Source organism: Sprattus sprattus, assembly GCF_963457725.1.
Source record: "Sprattus sprattus genome assembly, chromosome: 10".
In the NCBI taxonomy this organism is placed as follows: domain Eukaryota; kingdom Metazoa; phylum Chordata; class Actinopteri; order Clupeiformes; family Clupeidae; genus Sprattus; species Sprattus sprattus.
Window position 1 is genome coordinate 19196669 of NC_137908.1, and position 19692 is coordinate 19216360.

The 19692-nt window shown below is 44.4% G+C and overlaps 2 protein-coding genes across 2 annotated transcripts; one reads left to right on the forward strand and one right to left on the reverse strand.

The window, feature by feature from the left end:
• The first annotated feature begins 616 nt into the window (after positions 1–616).
• On the forward strand, positions 617–1918 carry cyb561d2 (cytochrome b561 family, member D2). The gene is made up of 3 exons (XM_080845773.1): positions 617–809; positions 1195–1232; positions 1369–1918. Exons 1-3 carry the CDS (start codon positions 683–685, stop codon positions 1870–1872), a joined length of 669 nt encoding a protein of 222 aa, XP_080701899.1. The 5' UTR covers positions 617–682; the 3' UTR covers positions 1873–1918.
• A 713-nt stretch (positions 1919–2631) lies between these two features.
• On the reverse strand, positions 2632–19589 carry rad54l2 (RAD54 like 2). Its single transcript, XM_080846477.1, has 22 exons — positions 19480–19589; positions 17517–17751; positions 16827–17199; positions 16471–16604; positions 15776–15928; positions 15213–15481; positions 14673–14855; positions 14153–14286; positions 13659–13855; positions 12972–13314; positions 12430–12607; positions 10368–10592; positions 9638–9756; positions 9195–9313; positions 8854–8953; positions 8436–8641; positions 8099–8274; positions 7744–7940; positions 6843–7027; positions 6500–6589; positions 6183–6275; positions 2632–5958 (listed from the first exon to the last, which is right to left on the reverse strand). Exons 2-22 carry the CDS (start codon positions 17692–17694, stop codon positions 5072–5074), a joined length of 4539 nt encoding a protein of 1512 aa, XP_080702603.1. The 5' UTR covers positions 17695–17751; positions 19480–19589; the 3' UTR covers positions 2632–5071.
• Between the last annotated feature and the right edge of the window lie 103 nt (positions 19590–19692).

Genomic DNA, 19692 nt, shown 5'->3' on the forward strand with positions numbered 1-19692 from the left:
ATTCAATCAAAGGGGACTATCTTACTTGGAAAAAGAGGATGTAGTATATTGTTGTAATGGTATGTTAGTCGGGGATTATGTTTGTACCTGGCAACCTTATTCTGTTGTGTGATATTCGCGAGATCTGTGTCTTGGTGTTATATTCAGTAAACGTTACATGCAAGGTGTTCAATACGAATCAGCCTACTAGTACTTTTATTCATGTACTAAAAAGTACAACAATATCAACGTCAAATTGGTTTTAAAAAATGTAATTAGAGAAATCAACCAGTGAGAAACCCTGAATCTGTTTTTCCACCATGCGCAACATAAACCACTAGGACGCGCTCTACAGCCTCACATAGTACTTGCCCAGTGGCTCAAACTCAGAGGGGTGCGCTAATCCCAACATCACAACTCAACAACGTTTAGCACACGTCAGCAGGAGTCAACGTCGAGAACCGGAAACGTAAAGCAATCGATGCGCAGCAAAAGGATTATTTGAAAATAGTCATATAGTAGTTTCATCGGCATAATATAGAGTCGGTGCAACAGCGAAAGTATCGTATGTAGCCTATTCAGCGACACGGATGCATCTAGTTTCGAAGGTTTAAATGAGGGCACCGGCCTTCTTCCCGATTGGTGAACTGCAGAAGCCTTTGCTATCGAACTCCTCTAAAGAGGACAATTTCAGTCGAACGCTATGACACAATCGGTACAGTCGGAACCTTGGTTTTATGCTTTCACCAGGATTTTATTCGGGTCTATCACTCACTTTATAGCCGCGGGGTTCACTGTGTTCATAGCAGTGTTGGCTAGACCTGGATCTAGTAAGTAGTGCAGTGCACGCGCCGAAGAATAAACTCCTGTTTACAAGTGTGCAGATTTGTGTACAACATTCTAAATACCTCTACTACCGTGATTTTAGGGAGTCATTGTATCTCAATGTTCATGTGTACTCTCTGTGTTTTACAGAGGGTTTTATGCATACATCACATGAAAGTAAAAAAGAATGCAATTAAAGGCCTGAAACAAAACAAGAAAACATGTAGAGTGCAGTAATACTGGAAACACAGTTTTAACTTTAGCCATAAAAAGGATGACCAGGATGTCCATGGTCTGAACAGCAATGCTGTCAGAATAATAATTTAAGAATAAGTAACTTTAAGTTGTCACCAAGTTACACTAAGTCGAAACCCCTATCTGTTTTACCAGGTCTGTTCTCCTGGCATCCCTTTCTGATGACATTAGCGGTAAGTAAAATCCATTTCAGGGTTGTTAATTCGGAGAGGGCTGTTAATGCATAACATATTTAACAGATTTAAACTGCTGTACTCAGATCTGCCTCAGTGCACTTGAACACATCCTTTTTTTTAAATCTTTCCCCAGTTTTCCCTGTTAATGACTGAAGCGGTGCTACTCTTCTCCCCACACTCTTCTCCTGTCCGAAAACTTTCTCACAAGACCAAAGGTCGTCTCCATTGGGTGCTGCAATGCCTGTGTGTCACCTGTGCCTGCCTTGGCCTGAGTGCCATCTCTTACAATAAATACCTGAATGACAAACCCCACTTTACGTCGTGGCATGGACTTGTGGGCATTGTCACAGTGGGAATTGTGGGGGTCCAGTCCCTAGCAGCCGTACCTTTGATCTACATCAAACTGGCCAAGGGTTGGTCGCTGGCTAAGATGAAGCGCTACCATGCTGTGACGGGCCTCCTTACATACCTGCTGGGTAGTGGAAGTCTGGTCCTAGGTCTCTGGTCTGCGTGGTTCACAGGCTCGGTGAATGGACATGCCTGGTACTTGGCGGTACTCTGCCCCTGTTTGAGTGCACTGGTGATCATGAGCCAGGTCACTAGTGCGTATCTGGCCAAGAAACAGATGCAGTCCTGAAAGATGTACAAAGTATTTACAGGTTGGCTACAACTCTATTTTTGACAGGGAGTTTTACAAATTGGTCTCCACAAAAGCAAGGGCTTTTTTTTACCTTGTGGAATCAGGCATTATTGTTGATTTTGATAATGTTCATGCTAGTTTTAAGTGTCGTTTACATGGAGCCTAGTTTGTCAAACTGATACGGATAGCTAATACAGATAGCCCTATCATCCATACGAACACTCTCTATCCGCACCTCGTTTCTGCAACGATCGCAGTCCGGGGTAGAAAGTGAGTAGATTTGAATCGGTACGGGGGCTGGTGTTCGTCTGCACGGTTTCACGCAACCTGATGACGTCACTGCCCCACGTGATCTTTTCCGCCATCTCCAACCAGTATTTAAATAACTTGTTCTCCCTCAAAATCTCATTCATGGTGGGCCTCGAATTCACTAACATTAACCCAGTCTTCTGATTTTTGATTAGCCCCCTATCTTGATCTAATTCTTCTTATTCAGACGTAACATAACTTTCATGACCACAAATATAAATTGGCCAGCGATTTAATTTGCTTTTTTATTCATAAATGTATGTAAAATGCTCGGAGCAATGCATCATGGGAGATGGGATGACAGACATGTCATGTTACTGTTCCAAACTCTTTATTATCAATAGAAAAAAGAATTCATTTTCGCATATCCTTTAGTCTGACCACTGATTTTATTAACCATCATAATGTAATGTTGTTAATTGGAGCTTGAATGTCTTGTGTAATTTGTTTATCCGTTTGCTGCTTCCTTTACCTTGTGCTTTTGAGTCTCTTCTTCTAGGTTTTTCACGTTTTTTCAGTTGTGTAAATAAAGCGCTAAAGCGCCACCCACAGGCGTGAGGTATGTACTACAGTCGGTTCACCGCAATCTGCTGCCTCCGTGTTTACGCAAATCTCTCGTTGCCAGCCTCCGTATTTACGAAATTAAAAGATCTATCTGTATCTATCTATCTATCTGTATTAGCTATCCGTATCAGTTTGACAAACTAGGCTCCATGTAAACGACACTTAAAAGATTCGATTGGTGTGAAAAGTAAATCCGATTCGGAGGCCCTAGACTTCGTGTGCATAGCACCTTAGATCAGAGATTTAGAGCTGTCTTTTTCTTTATCATGTTTTTCTTCCACAGATTAGGAGATCCCTGTGGTGACCATGGGACAATCAATGTTGTAAAAAACTTTATTTATTTTCAACATGCATTCTAACAAAGATGTCCAATTGCTTTAAAACTCTTTTGTGAGAAATGCTGAGAATAGCTCAGAATGAAGTTACTGTTGTGTATCGGTATTCTGTTAATCTATTTGTACAGTTTGCTAAAACAGGTTCATTTTGGAACAGTAATAATATTTTCTATGAAAAATAATGTGTGTCAGCTAATTGTAAGTCCAGCCTAAATTTCCAGTCATCCTAAATATTTTGGTTGAAGAAGCTGCCCTCACATTTTAAAAGGCATTTTCCTTAAACATTTCTCTGTGGCCTGTATAGCCGATTCTGACTGTTAACAAAATTGACATTAGCAACTGAACTTGAATACAGCAGAGAAGGATTTATTTAGTTAAAACATAATTTGTTAAACAAATGGGGCATAACCTACCCCAGCTTCTTCCAGTCTCTCTCACTTCCTCTGTGGCCTGACACAAGGGCCTGCAGCTCACAGATTGCTGGTCTTAGACTTACTTCCACAGTGGAGCAAATTCAGATGTCACTAGTGCCCAGTAAAGGTCGCACACTAGGTCTCGGACCGCATGGCTTGTGTTTACTGCATACACTCTAAATACACAGTGCTTATTTCAAGAAACGTGATGGGGCTTTGGGGGTTTCGGGTTACCCCATTCCATTTCCAATTTAAATGGACAAATTCAGTATAAAATGTTTTGACCTGTGCTGTCATTCTAGTGTAGATTGGTTTCTGAATAGACATGGGGCTCCTCCTGACATTCTTGCGTTGTCAAGAGAATGCTGTGGTATGTCTCACAATCGTATCAGGTCCTTTGACTGTGCACGCATCACCATCCAAAACCCCTCAGACTCGTTAGGACAAAGAGGGATCTTTAAAAAAAATCAGACCATAATGTACAAAAATAAAAATAAAAAATACAAATGAATTAACTTTCCACAATTTTCAATAAATAACTCAGGTATTGTTTTGTACCCAGAGACAACCAAAAAACAGATATTGTCACTGGTCATGTGTAACAAATGAATATCATCAATACATAGAAAAGAAATATTTTGAATGTCAATGTAATGATTTGTACTGAACGTATGAGTATACTTTAAAAGCAGCCTGTGGGAGGAGTTTGATATAAGAAAAAAAAATCACTTAACTGGCAGACCCTTTATGATGGGATGCTAAATTCAGAAGATGCACATGAAAGGCATCACCATTACTTGACTGAAAAATTATTTCCCACAATGTCTTAAAAACCTCTAAACAAACAGTACAAAGAAATAACAGTCTAGACATTCATGGTGTTTTAAGGGGGACAGAACTTGCTACACAACTGTAGACTACAAAAACAGAACAGTGTCCCATTTAAGGCTGATGTTTAAACCAAAAGATGTTAATCCCTCACCAAAATGTCAATAAAGGCTAACATGAAAGTACATTCTTTGATTAAGCATTTTTTTTTTAAAGAAGTATTTTTTTTATACTTGAACATGATCCCACATGAGTCTTATACCACTCATCGCTTTTTTTGTTTTTTACCTCAAAGTATGGATAAAGTCAATAGATAATACCTAATTTTCCATTTCAGCAGGTGATGCTACAGTACCTACCTGACGACTAATAATGCTAAACTCCTCATGGTGGAGAATAATGGTTCAGAGAGACAGAAATGGGCTGTTTCGGACCACAGCATTATGTGGCTGCAGTGAGCAGCGCGGTGGTCAAAGCTAGTCTGACAAGAACAGGAAGGAGCTGGAAGAAAGGGCTATGTGGAAAAAACCCTTAGTAGCGCAAAAATGGTCCCTTACGGTGTGATATGGTGAGAATGTCTCCAACTCTTGAAACGCTGCCTCTCTACTGACACTCTTGGTCAGGAGTTTTGTATGAAGGAGTCTTTGTGGATTTCAGTGTTTCTTGTCTTGCTGGTCCCCAGTTGGGTGTGTGTGTGTATGTGTGTGTGCTGTGTGCGCATCTCCCATTGTTTTTACTGGATTGGTTTCACTGACCCATGACTTCAATGACATCGTCGTCCGAGCTGCTACCTCCATTTTCTGCCATGCTTGAGTGAGGAAGGTCTGGCCTGGCCAGGGCGGCCCCCAGAAGGCTGGAGGTAGCCGAGGGATAGAGGGAGAGGAAGCCAGGGGTGGTGGAGGAAGAAGCAGATGAGGAGGAGGAGGAGCTGGGAAACACTGACTGGTTGTATGACAACGGGAAACCACCGGAAAGCATGCTAGCCATGCTAGGGTTGAGCATGAAAGGGGGGAGCGAGGTGGACGGCAGAGCGGAAGTGGAGGATGAGGAAGAGGCAGCAGAAGTGGAGGCCAAGGCTGAAGAGCTGGGGAGAGGTCCGTTTCCTGTGGCTTCTAGGCCCATATCGTCGGTCGTTGGAAACATGGAGTGCAGGTCCCCCAGTCCGTCTCCAAACTGGGACCTGCTCCCAGCACCCCCGAGCAAGGAGTGATTCATGTGACCTAGCGCCCCCAGCAGCGTCGGGTTGAGCCCCACGGAGGGGAAGCCCATGCCGCCATCGGCACCACCACCACCACCCATGGGGAAACTCGGAAACTCTGACGCCCCCAGGGACCTCTTGCCCCCACGTGGCCTTTGGAACCACTTCCTCTTGTTGCCACGCAAGTCTCCTTCATCTGTGCCAGGTGTTGGCCAGCCGTAGGCGTCTGCTGTCTGCCTGTGCTGCTGCTTGTTATCGCCTGACATCTCCCCCCTGCCTGGGGGTGATAGTTCATCTCCCATGGCAACCGTCTCCTCATAGCGGTGAAGCTCTCGCAGAATCTCCGGGCTATCTGGAGGAGACGGGGAGGGCTGTTTCCGCTCTGGGGAGGACGTTCCGCCATTACTCACAGAGTGCATCAAGCCTCCCTGGGAACCTGGAAGACAGATATCAGCAATAATCAGGTTAGGATCATTTAAACCTTTATGATAATCAGCCAAATTCAGGGGTGGACTGACAGACAGATGAACAGTGAGATCACTAGAGATGTTCTGCAGGGACCTAAATGCGTTAATTCCCCATTGATGATCTCTATTGAAGGGTTCACTATGGAACCCTCTACATGTAGCATGGGAAATCATGTGGTTCCTGGTGCTGTACCTCTGGACATGCTGGAGACGGCCTGTAAAGGTCTGTTCTTCCCCGAGGAGCGGATGGCAAAGATGCGGCCATCGTTGGTCCTGATGTAGGTACCTAGGGGCAGAGGGAGTACCAGTTTGCAGCTGACCACAGTTTTACAAGCACAACAGCTGATAGGAATGAATGAATTATTACTTTTTGATAAAAAAAAGGATTTCTCAGATTATGTTTGACAACTATAACAGCACGTGTACTTAATCCAATCACTGTTTCCGTGTCTCTATGTGAGCACTGGTAATCTAGTGCATGGCCCAACTGACTGCATATGTTGACCATACCTTTGGAGCCTTTGATGACGTGAATGCTCTCTCCAGCACCAATCCGGGCCTGGACTTCAGTAGTGCTGTTGGCCCCTGGGATCACGATATCTATGGATGCGGGCACAAACCACATACTAGTACCATTGCTGAAAAAGCTTTCAGAAGCTCCTGTTCGTCATCACTATATTTCCATGTCATTTCTGTCCCTTAGGAATAACTCTGGGTAAACAGTGAGTAAAATGTCACCCAAAGTGTGTTCCTACAGTATCGCATTTCTGTGAAAAGTCTGTTGTATGCTTCAGATGTATGTGTAATGATGAGCTACTACACTGGCCAGTTAGCGAGGTGGCGTTGTTATTACCGGTGGTGGTGATGATGCGCTGCACGTACACACCGGCCTTCTGCAAGTAGTTGACGGGGAAGTTGATACCCGAGCTGGAGCCAGGGATTCCCAGCGATACCTGCCGTGGCATCATGGGTATGGGCGTGGACTGAACTGGACGCACGCTTGCCACTGGCTTTTCATCTGAACGAATTGTGGGGCGCCTGAGGAAACAAAGATGCGGAGGGGGCAAAGGTCATGATTGTGTTACATCAGTCCATAGGTTTGTGTTGATTGTGGGTGTTGTATGGATGTGTTTCATGTTTGCCAGTATACTATATATGTGAGTGCATATGTGTATTTGTTTCTGGATTGGGGGTATATGATGGAGATAATTTCCAAACACTGTTAACTACTTAAGAATATAATAATCAAGTGCCTTGTATTAATATTTACTTTATATGAATTATGTACTTTTGTAAGCAGGAACATGGCCTTTCTGTGTTTCTGCGTGTGTGTAACTTAGAATATTAGGTGCCACTTAGTCTGCATATCTACAAGAGCATGTTTAGACCAGAGGTGATAAGCTTCTTCTGACCTTGCAAAACTTCCATCCTTGCCTTGGACGTCAGAGATCCACCATGAGGTTATCCCTGCTGAACGCTAAACTTTTGTCTATATAAACCTTGTGCGATGTGTTTATCAGGGCTTCACTTTTAGCCTGGTGCTGGTAGTGAGCCCGATTGCAATTGTCTAATAAATATACTTATATTCAGCTCCGGAGTCCTGAGGTAACTAGGGTGAATTTTCACCTAACAGTATATATATATGTATTTGTTTTTCTACTCAAATGGATCTGTGTGTAAGTTTGTATGCATGTTCTTGTCTGTGTTTTTGTGTGTGTGTGTGTGTGTGTGTGTGTGTGTGTGTGATCTGGTACCAGTTGTGTTGATTGAAGGCTTGGATGTTGTTGAGGTTCTGTGCACTGGTTGGGTAGTAGTGTGCGTATGACGGCCGGGAGTAGGGAACCGAGGCCCGCTTCTCCTCCTCATAGCTCTTCTTGGCTGCACGCTTCTCAGCCTTGGTGAGCTTCATGTCCTTGCGGTCCATCAGTAGGGATTCGTGCTGGAAGGGCGGCTAGTTGGGATGACAGGAACGTAAGGTCAGAGACAAAGATGGGTGCCAGTGGGCAGGTGGATTTCTGTTTTTGCGATGGGGTGAAGGGTATCCTTTTTGGTTATACGCGTGCTTTCAGTCGTTTTTTTTAGTGTGTTCCTGTGTGTGTTTCTATGTACCTTGGTGATACACTCTGGGAAATTTAGGCAGGTATCTCTGATGACCGTTTCCATGTCATTCTGGGTTTGGAGAATGTTCTGTTGGTGGTCGGGCTCTTCCTCCACAAAATGAAGCAAAGATTCCACTTCTCGTCGGGTGAAGTTGAGCACAGGGTTCAGGTCGTCCACAACACGGTCTGTAGCACACACACAAGGGAAAATTCACACATCCATACACACACATGGGTAGAGTAGCAGACAGAACCCAGTGATTGCAAGAATGGCATATGAATAAAAAGTTCAGATCAGACATGAACTCACACATGAAAAGACACAACACAAGCTTCGTGCCACTCACCAGACATGCCCTGTTTGGAGACCTGCCGGTCGTAGATCTTCTTCTCCAGGGTGAAGTCACACACCAGACGGTAGATATGGCAGGGCTTGCGTTGCCCATAGCGATACACTCGGCACACAGCCTGTGCGTCATGGCAGGGGTTCCAGGAAGCATCAAAAACCACCACGCGGTTCGCCCCGATCAGGTTCACTCCCAGGCAGCCCGCTCTACATGTCACACACACCATATGGGGCCCATGTTTAAGCACGATGTTTAGTTAACATTGCAATCAAAAAAGGTTATGTGTACACTTACAAGTGTTGGTGTCTGGACAGTGTGCCTGAGAGAACACAAACCATGCATATAGGAGTGTATAAAAGGAAGTATGTGTACGTCTGCGTCCAGCTTTCGAGTGTGTTTGTGTGTCTGTGCACACTACCTAGTAGAGAGGAGGAAGACCCAAGCCATGTCGTTTGTTGGGTCATTGAACTGGTTGATGAGTCTCTCCCTCTCTGAAGTTGAGGTGCTTCCATCCAGACCTACCAGAAAATTAGTGTCACCCATTGTGTTTACATGGTGCTTATCTTAACAACTACAATCTTAGGACAGAAGAGAAGATATAACTTTTCTGAAATTCTCCATGAAGTATAACCAGCAACATATCAGTCTTACCAAATAGAGTAAAAAAATGCTGTATCTGTACTGTATCAAAAATTGATAAACAACTCTCACAGAGAATCAGAATCAGAGTAAATTGCCTTGCAGTCCAGTAAATCTTACGGTAATAGTTGATATGGCGAACCCAGTTCTGAGTGGAACTGTCAGGTTTTATTCTGGATGCTGGCATCGGCCTCTTAGACAGGAAGTCCTCAATAACAGTGAGTGTAGACAAGCTCTGACTGGTGCACACATGAAACACAATACAAAACACACATTCAACATTCACATACAGTCATACAAACACGTACTGCAGAGTTCCTAAGACAGTGAACCTAGATATGTCAATTGTACTTCCTGATGTACCGCTGGCTACAGCATAAGATATCTGTCTTACATTTGGCATCTCAAGCTGAATTCTGATTGAAATAAAACACATTCTACTGCACTAACTCCTGGTTTCTGCCTAAAGTATACAAGAGTGTGTGTGTGCTATGTGACTGCAGTCTAAAGTATCTCGTCACTAGACTTCTGCCAGGCACAATACACGGAAATCATAGATTCACCTGAACACCAACATCTTGTCTCCTCTGCTTACACTCTCATCAATCAAATGGAAGAGCAGCACCATCTTTGCAGAATTTTCCAGAATACCTGGCTGGTAATTTGACATGATGTGTTTTGCCTATAGGTGTGAAGGACAAAAGATTAGCAACCTGTGGTGATGTTTTTGATGAGTTTTGAAGTCAATATACCCACTCAAAACTACATGAAAGTTCCTCTCCAGGCATTGATTATACACAAAATTACATATTTAGTTTTTATCATAAAAAAACCCCTTCATGACCTTAAAATGGCTTGGATGTTACGCTACACATTGGTCTGATTTAGTTTTCACGGACCTATGACTATTATGGCATATTAGCCACACCTGGCTTCTCTGATGGTTCACATTTCAAACGTAGCTTTATTCTAATGATTCAAATGATGTTAAGTCTCTCCAAAACAAATGTGTTTGTAATGAAAATATTTTAAAGAAATACCTTACCAAAGACAATACATAACACACAATTAAAATGCCAAAATAAACCATAGCATAACAAAACATTTTCATATAAGAAATCCTTGTCTTGCATTAATCGTGTATATGTTTACACTCATAGCCACACATCAGTGTTAATGTACTGCTACAAACAATAACAATACCCCAGAAATGGTTTAGCAAAATAATAGAGAATGCTAACCTGACAACTAGTCAACTTCAGCACCTTCCTAATTGGTCAAAGTTATTCTTACCCATTCATAGGTGACGACCTGATTGGCTCTCTCCTGTATAGGGTTTATGCCCAGCACAGGCAAGCCCCCTTTGCTTTGAGCGGAGTCACCAGACTTTCCCTTGAGACCAGGAGCAGCACATCGGGCGTTACCAGGGGAACTGACATCATCCAAGTCCAGGTCCTGCTCATTAGCCAGGCTCTCTTTCTGCAGTGTCTCGTACAGAACATCTGGATGGTTCCATATCTAAAGACAGATAACAGCAGTAAAACCAGGTTGGTAAAATACAGCAACAGATATCAGAGCCAGGCTTTTAGCTAGGCATGCGTCCGTGCGTCTTTTGGACGCACTGTTCTAAAATAATAAGAAATTGGACGCAGTACTTTTAGGCAGACGCCCTACAGACGCCTTAAGTTTTCGTCCCTTTTTTCACTCAGTCAAACTTTTTTTAAACGTGTTCACAATAACTCTCAACATTGTTCAAACGTTAATGAGCGTAATCACGTTGTAACACGTAAAACAACAGTTTACCGCTATTAGGGGTGGCGAGCCGCATGCAGCTCTTTGCCGGCTGACGTGGGGCTCGGCTCCAGCGCGAGTGCTCACTGACTTTTCCCTTGGTGTACAGAATTTTCATATTGTAAAATAAACATCTAAAATGCATATTTTGCACGAAATACAGACAAAAAGCTGTCCGATTTGAATGGGGTATCTATTCATGTATATTGTGTCATCACGCGATCTTGAGAGATGTCTTCAAGTAACGTTAATGTTCCAAACATGAAACATTCTAATGTGTGCACCCATTCGCAGAGAGTTACTACTAGCCAAACTAGCAGTAGCTACTGAAAGAATGCCATGGATCCAGCAAAGCGTAAAGCTAAACGAAAATATGAAGATAAACACTGCACGTTCTTGCCTGAATGGAAGGAATTATTTGCGGAGCGAAATAGAAAACCCCTCTGCTTAATATGCCAGACGTCACTGTCGCATTTTAAAGCCTCAAACTTGGAGCGCCTGACAGCGCCTTCTCTCCACACACAATGCTAACATATAGCCCAGGAGTTCCTAAAGGCAAAGAGCTGTGCAAGCACAAGGTACATACTTTGAATTGAAACGTCAGTCAGAGAAACAGACTCGGCTTTTTTTTTTTTTATGAACGAAGTACTCTGAAACTGTCACGTTGGCATCGTATCATTTGTCATGGAATATTGCTCGAGCAAAAAGTCATATAGTGAGGGAGTTTGAAAATTGAACAGAGGATATCTGACATTAACTATAATTAGCACCTATCTCAGTGGATGTCTCCAATATTTTTATTTTTGTGCCATATTTTAAATCTACATTTGTTAACTTCTCTTCCTAAAAACCCACTAGAGGACACTATTTATAAGGTTATTTTCAAAAAAAAAAGGGAGGCAACTGCTTTGATTAGGCTCTTCTCCAGGCACAGTCTGTTTCAATGCTTTGTTTTGATCACAGTCATTGCAGAGAAGGAGTTCTCACATAAATATATGGAGGCAAAGGGTATAGCTGCTCCTAAGCTTTCTCTCCCAGGTCAGGGTGCTCCTGCTTCACACATATCCAAAACAAAATCTCAGCGGATGTCTTCAATATGTTTATGCCATATAATACATCTAAATTTGTTAATTTATCTTCCTTAAACCCACTAGAGGACACTATTTAAAAGGTTATTTTCAAAAAAAAATCTTATGGGGGAGCATGCCCCCAGACCCCCCTAGTTTTGCTGGGTCACCGGGGCTTAGCCGCGTTAGGTTCAATTACAAAATGGACCCCCCCTCAAAAAATCCTAGCTAAAAGCCTGATCAGAGCTACCTTGAAGCTCTACTCAATAAACTAGCATATTTGAATTTAGCGTATTAACAGGAAACATGAACCCACAGCATTGCCAGACTTCATTCTGGTTCATTATTAAAAATGTATGATGGTTACAAAAGGGAAACAAAGTTGGAAAAAGTGAACCATACTGTTGGAGCACATTGAAAGACATGTCCAACCATCCACACTTATCCAGTGAACTCAAAATGGCCTAATTGGCAGCAGAAAGGGACAAAGGGCTCACCTTGCAACAGACACAGAAGGCCTTCAGGGGGTTGAGGCCCAGCCAGCCGCTGTTGCCCGCGTCCCTGAAGCGGTTCATGAACTCCATGTAGAGCGCCCTCTGCAGGGGGCACAGACGCACCATGATCACATGCTCCTCTTTGTCCGGCAACTGATTCCTCAGCACATCGTGGCCCCGCCTGGCGCCAAAAACACAAGACAATCCCATACTGGTAAACATAGTGGATATATTTTGCATGACTGAACGACAAGGAAAGGATATGTGCTATGTGTTCAAGTACCTGACATAAGAGAACATAACATGAAAAAACAATTGAGTTGTTTATTTTGGAGCTGTGTGTGAGTCATGACTAGTCGTGCCAATATTACGATATGTCAGGGGTCAGCTAATCAATAATTTGATCCACAAGTGACTATTTTCTAGTGCCGTAAGTTCCAAAGCTCAAAGTAGCAATGTTAGTTGGTGAGCATTGCTTTTGACAAGGTTTACTTGTAGTGTCCTCGGGCATGTATTCTTGTGGTGCAATGCAGCATTCTACCCACCTCTGCACGAAGCCCTCCAGGAGGCTGTGCAGCACGTGGCTGCGGTAGCGCATGAGCCGGCAGTCCTGCGGCGTGCTGTCCATGCACTGACCGTTGAGGATGGGCCGCTCAAACATGTTGCTGAACTCCTGCCGCGTACCCAGGAAGTCGGGCCGCACAAAGTCCACCATGCACCAGTACTCGATCAGGTTGTTCTGCAGCGGGTAGCCCGTCAGCACCACCCGCCGCCGTGAACGGATGTTCTTCAGCGCCTGGGACGTACTGGCGTGGCAGTTCTTGATGCGGTGGCCCTCGTCACAGATCACCACGTCAGGACCAGGCCTTGAGAGGGCCTTCTCAATGCCTGCAGGGCAGGGGGGAGGAGTTTAACAAGGTGGTTAGAAGACAAGCCCTCTCTAATGACTATGATTGGTGAACAGTTGTAGAAGACAGACTTGTGTAGAACACAAGAGGTGCCCTGAGTGGTAGGTACCAATACAATGTGATGAACACATTGGGCATACAATTAAAATATTTTAAGTACTTTTCCATACATTTGTATAAATACTTCATTACTACTAGTTAAATGTTAATCATTAACTCAATGTAAAGGTGAAATTGATTAAATTGTAATGAAACATTACAGTGTCACCCGACTGAACTAATGCGGCGAGCGAATGTTTAGCTGCTCTGGTAGCCAGTGCTGACCTTTGAGAAGTTCCTGCTGGCGGTCTTCCTCATCCAGGTCGATGATGACCGGCCCGGTGGGCTTCTTAGTCTTCCTCTTTCGCCCAGTCACGAAACTCTTCTTGAGGGACAGCAGGCGGTACATCTCATACCCCATCAGCAGCACACCTCCGTCACGACTCCAGTCCTCCACCACCTTGGCCCGAGCAACAGTGGTTCTTACAGGACAAAAGAGAATACAAATTACAAACCAAAACGTTTCTTTTGACAGCTGTAAATGTACATATAACATATTGGCATTTGGTGATCGCATGATGAGAAAAACTAAAAAAGGAACAAACGAATATGGGTTCTTTGAGGGTCAAACTGAGAGTTACACTATACATATTTCCCATTGGTCTCTGCACTGCTAGATGTAACTGAACTTGTCAGTGCTAGGTAGTGGCAATGGTGAATTAATACAACACAAAGTAGTCATGGTATGTGTACATGTGTGAGTGTGTGCTGATGCCTACTTGTGCTCGTCATTGAGGATGAACACTCGGAAGGCGCGAGGGGCAACATAGCTTTCGTCTGTGTCAGGGGGTAGGTTCTCTTGGGTCGGCAGCCAGAGGTTAAACTCAGCCAGCCAGTTCTGTAGTGTGTTCACCTGCAGTGGAGAGAGGAGGAGGAGGAAGAGGAAATAGGAATGAGAGGAAGAACAAGGGAAAAGGGAAGGAGCCAGAGAGATCAAATGAAAGAGAGATTTTAAGAAAGAATAAACAGATAAGGTGGTACCAAGAGAAAAGGGCAAGCCAGTAAGAGGAAGAGGGAGGGGAAAAGTGAGACAGAGAAAGTCAGCTGAGAAGGCTGGGGCCAATTATGTTACTATGGGAAGAGAAACACTCGCTATCTTTTAAATTCCTGCCATGCCATTACAAATGACTTACCAAAATCATCATATTAAACAATTACTCACACACTCAGAAACGCACTCACACACACACACACACACACACACACACACACACACACACTTGGGGCATGCTCACTCACAGGCACAATGGTGAGCACAGTGTGGGCTCCGGTGTAGCGCAGCAGGATGTCGACGAAGGAGATGACCTGCAGGGTTTTGCCCAGGCCCATGCTGTGCGCCAGGATGCAGCCGAAGCCACTGCTGCTCTTGTAGCGCTCCACCGACTCCACCAAGTTATCATACAGAAACCGGATCCCTCCAATCTGAGAGAGGGAAGAAGGAGAGCAGAGGAAAATAGGAGAGATTAAGAATGTCCCGAGAGGGAAAGAGGAATGAGTCAAAGAGAGGGGGAAAGAGTTATTGATAGAGAACAAAAGTCAAGTGAAAGGTTAAAGGGATGGCTAAACACACCAATTTCATTAATGGGCGACTGGCAAGACACAAAGCAGCGAGCCACTAGCAACAAGCAAACAAGCAACTAAAGCTAGTTTAACAACGTGTCAAAAATAGTTTTGCTAATTAAATACCATGAGCAAGATCCCATCAATGAAATTAGGGCCCACAGTGTTTGGCATTCATACGTTCCACTACCACCATAGTGTGAGGATGGAATGAAGCACCTGGTGGGGTTTGACCGCACGAGCCAACTTTGGTGCCAAATACAGGTCCGCCTCCTCAGGTGGGTGGTTCATGTTGACCAGCACGCGGCCCTGGGGGTCGGGCTGGTTGTGAGCGTCATTGGCGTGTGCTCCACTGCTCTCGTCCGGAGCTGGCGTGCCTGATCGCTCATCATCCGACTCACTGCTGATCTGCAGGGCGTCATCCTCGTCTGAGCTCAACTCGATCACGTCTGAGGAGGGGTCGAGATGGACAAATGACGGCAAGAAGACTGAGAAGAAAAACAGAAACAGACTAGGGAGTTATGGTGTGCAGTTTCCATTAGTGAAAGTGTCTGAAATGCTGTAGTCCACAATTTTTTTTTAACAAAACGTTTCCAAAAGATCCATGAGTGAGCAGACATCCATAGCTACATTTTCACACTGCCATGCAGGCACCTTGCAACTGCATTTGAACAAACTTGCATAACTGTACAATACTAATAATGAGGATCAACAGACGCCATGGCTTTCATAGAACTCATCAGACACGTGTTCTTGAGCATGAATGTGTATGTGTATCTCACCATCCCTAGGCTTGGGGAGGAGGACGGGGAGCGGCAGAGAGGGCTGGGGAGGTGGCACGTCCCCCTCGTCTCCACTGCTGTCCAGACAGATCACCTCCCCTCGGGCAGCAGACAATGGTCTGGGGGCTTCACTGTTCTGAGACAAGCTTTCAGCTGGAGGGCACAAATGGATAGAGAGAGAGAGAGAGAGAGAGAGAGAGAGAGAGAGAGAGAGAGAAATAGTTAGCCAACAGGCTCATGGGAAAGCAAGGAAACTTACAAAGATATGGACAAAAGGTGTGGAGGTAGAGACTGTGCAAGGGTGTGGTGTCTGTGGGTATACTGGAACAACAAAGGTCGAACCTCAAAGAAGCGCCGTAAACGTATAATATGTGATGTGCGAGGCATTTAATGTTAGATGTTTGAATGGAGTGTTCACTTGCCTAACCCTGTGCTTCGGTTAGCTGAAGCTACAACCTATCCAGCTAAAGTAAAAAGGTTCTCAGACAGCTGTTTTTACAGGTCGCTCTGAGAGAAAATGAGCCACGAACCACACCTACAAGACATAGTCTCTATGGGGAGGATGGAGTTGATGTAAAGTGGGACTGTGAGCTGTGGTGAGAGGGCTGGGTTTATGTGAGCTGGAGGAGGTGCTGGAGCTGCTGCGATGACGGAAGGGACTGTGTGGGTGTGTGACTGGTAGAGAGTAGGCTCACCGGTAGGGGGCTCGCCGGGCACTGGCGCCATGGGGAAGTCCTTCCTCAGCTGCTCCAGGCGCCGCCGCCTCTCCATCTCCTCCTGCTGGGCCGCCTGCGTCACAGCCTCCAGCTGGTGCTCCTTCAGGAGCTTCCTGACCGCACAAACACAGGGGAAATGGGTGTGAAACATGCAGGCAAACTATGTTGTTAGAATGTTAGAAAGTGCAGTTATTTATCCATGACTAGATCGAATCACCTTGGCAACTTGGCATTTACTCTCAATGATCACCTGGTATAACTATTATGTCCTGAGACATGTCCTTGACATTTGATGTTTTTTTTTTTTAATGCAAACATTCAGATGTTTGTGTTACCTGATGTTCCTCCTCATGTGAGCAGGCTTGGAGAGCTTGGAGGCTCCCTTCTTGGTGTCACTGGTGGTCGGGGTGCCAGAGCGGCTCTCTGGGCTGGAGGGGGACTGGGAGCCTGACGCTGAGGGGGGGCGTGACGAGGACCTGGATGAGGGCTGGGACGCGGGCCTGGAGGACGGCCGAGACGGGGTCCTGGAGGACGGCCGAGACGGGGTCCTGGAGGACGGCCGAGACGGGGGCCTGGAGGTCGGCCGAGACGGGGGTTGAGAGAGAGGGCTGGAGGAAGAACCCTTGTGTGGTGAGGTAGGTGGAGGTGTGCCCTGGGTGGCCCTCTGCTGAGTTTCCTCATTTTCAATTTTGGCACTGCAGGGCCGATCTACAGAGAGATGGACAGACAGACAGACAGTACAAGTGAGTCTGAGAAAGGACTGGCGACTGAGAAAAACATTACCACAAACTCCCTTTGAAATATATGGGAAATATAGATAAAACTGTGAGTCTGATCTTAACAAAGCAAAGTTAATTTTAGACAACCACAACATTTGGTTCATCCCTTCTTCTGCAGCACTCATGTCAAACTAAACCCAAAAACACAGAAATGTTGAGCACTGAAGGTTAAGAGGACACCTACAGAAACATGTAGGTAATGTCTGTCTGGTCTTGTCTTTACCCTCTGCATATCTCTCCACTTACCAGCTGAATCTTCCTCATCGTCCCCGTCATTCTCATCATCTTCCTCATCCGTCTCATTTATCTCATCCTCTTCCTCCTCCTCCTCCTCATCATCCTCCTCCTCCTCCTCTTCCATATCTTCCTCTTCGCTGTTGTGGCCAGGCTCCAGGTCGCTGCCTGAGATTGCCTCTTCAGACATGGCGTCTCACAGGGCTCACAGAGCATTACCTGCACATCCTCCCATGGGCTGCCTGCACTGCAGAGAGAAGGTCAGTAAGACTAAACACCTTCCACTGGGTCAGGACACAAAAATGAATGTAACATGGTGAGAACGTGTTCTACGTTTACTGTCAAAAGGGCTGAACCTCACATTCTTCACCCGTCAAATGAATTACCTATTTGTTGCTAATCAAACTTGCACCTCTCTCAAAGAGAAAGAAGAGAGAGGAGCAACTTGTTTAAACACTCACAGAAGCTGTGACTATGACCTGTGCTCACTTTTCATCAGACCTCATATCATCTAGGTGTGATACTAAGCAGTAGCCATGCTGGCTGAATAAGGGCTCATCTGTTACTGTGGTCACTCCTCCTTCATCTGATTGAGGAAATCAGGACCAGAACTAATAATCACTAATAATATTACATGTGTTTTTATATATGGAGACCAAAAGTATTGTTTTAATCCAACACATGAATCTTTTAGCATTTCCCATAGTTTTGGTGTTTCTGCAATCTAGGATTGTAGACCAAAAAGCTTCAGGGCCCCTAACCGAATGTGCAGTCACTCAGAAATGTACTGTATGTGCAGCTTCGTACACTCTTGATCTAGGCTTCATTCCTGAAGTTCTTACAAAATAGTGACTCTTGTTGTACACAGACAGTGGGGGATGGGAGTCTATAATACATGAATGTCCAACATTAATTATTTAGTCATTCCTGCACAACTACTCATGAAATATGCATATGCTACACTGAGGACTTGCATTAAGCAGTAAGGCTGAGACGGAGGTGTGGGGGTTCGAGAGGGGTGAAGAGTACCTTAAGTTACATGTTACCTGCATTCGATTCTTGACATTCAACGTTATTTTCTCGAGATCATAATTGGTGCAGCTATATACTGAGATTAAATTGATAACGCAACTGAAATTGTTTTCATTTTCACGAAAATATCTTTGGTCATGTGTGCACGCATCAGTATCCGTGTCTACATTTTCACAGTGTTATTTTTTTGTGATTATTTCACAAATCGAAGCGTTTTCTACAATTATGAGTTCATTGGCCATTACAAAGTGTTTGCTTGAACACTTACATTTGTGGAAATAGGCGGAAAAAGGAGGCATTACGGGAGAAAATATGAATTCTCGTGAACATCAAGTTATTTAGAGCGGTTTCATAATCACATGTAATCAGCATAGGCTACTGGCTACTGCCTGGCGGAGGCAAAGGAATACATTATATTTGAAAATCACTAACCTCCTTCATTTATTTTAGTTGGATGTGAATTTAGGTCCATACAATGTGCCACTGGTGTCACGCTAACCTAAGTGATGAACGTAAACATTGCATCCGGAATTAAAGAGAGCCAGTCTTTTACATAACAAACGCTAGCTTACATTATACACAGCATATAGCTAACGTTAATGTCATCACTCACTAGCATCATGCTAACAGTCTCAGAGGAAAAGCAGAACTATCTGTCGGATATCAATACTTAGTAATAGTAAAGGGAAATATCCCTGCAAAAACCACCACTCAGTCGACTCAAGCTGTTTGCAAGCCGAGTAAATGCATCGATGTAGCTCTGGAGTTCAGCTAACTAGCTGGCTACCTAGCATAGCTACCTTGTTAACTAGCTATCGCCTATTGTCCACAGTTGAGAGAATGATACAGGCTCTCTTGAAAATTAGACATATTAGCCTAGCTATATTATGTTTGCTGTAATGTTACCTGGTTAAACCGACAACGTGATATGCGGAACCCCTACCTTTTGCACTCCCTTTGAAGAGTCTGATTATTCTATGTCGATCATTAGTCAATTTTTTAATAATCACTGGATTCTGAAATTTCCTTCAGTTTTTTTTTCCAGGGTCGTCAGTAACAATTGTCCCCTGCATACATGTCACACTCAGCATTAAGGTTCCGGAGGACGAGGGACATTTTAGGTGTGACACATGGCAGGCTAAAACGCTCCAGGGAT

What these genes read in the sequence shown, in the direction of transcription:
- cyb561d2 (XM_080845773.1), top strand. Translation starts at nt 683, where the DNA reads ATGACACAATCGGTACAGTCGGAACCTTGGTTTTATGCTTTCACCAGG. An exon ending in GTTGGCTAGACCTGGATCTA is followed by an intron (nt 810 to 1,194) that starts GTAAGTAGTGCA and finishes CTGTTTTACCAG; the next exon opens with GTCTGTTCTCCTGGCATCCC. An exon ending in CCTTTCTGATGACATTAGCG is followed by an intron (nt 1,233 to 1,368) that starts GTAAGTAAAATC and finishes ATCTTTCCCCAG; the next exon opens with TTTTCCCTGTTAATGACTGA.
- rad54l2 (XM_080846477.1), bottom strand. Translation starts at nt 17,694, where the DNA reads ATGTCTGAAGAGGCAATCTCAGGCAGCGACCTGGAGCCTGGCCACAAC. An exon ending in CACATGAGGAGGAACATCAG is followed by an intron (nt 16,605 to 16,826) that starts GTAACACAAACA and finishes TTGTGCGGTCAG; the next exon opens with GAAGCTCCTGAAGGAGCACC. An exon ending in CTGGAGGGCTTCGTGCAGAG is followed by an intron (nt 12,608 to 12,971) that starts GTGGGTAGAATG and finishes TTTTGGCGCCAG; the next exon opens with GCGGGGCCACGATGTGCTGA.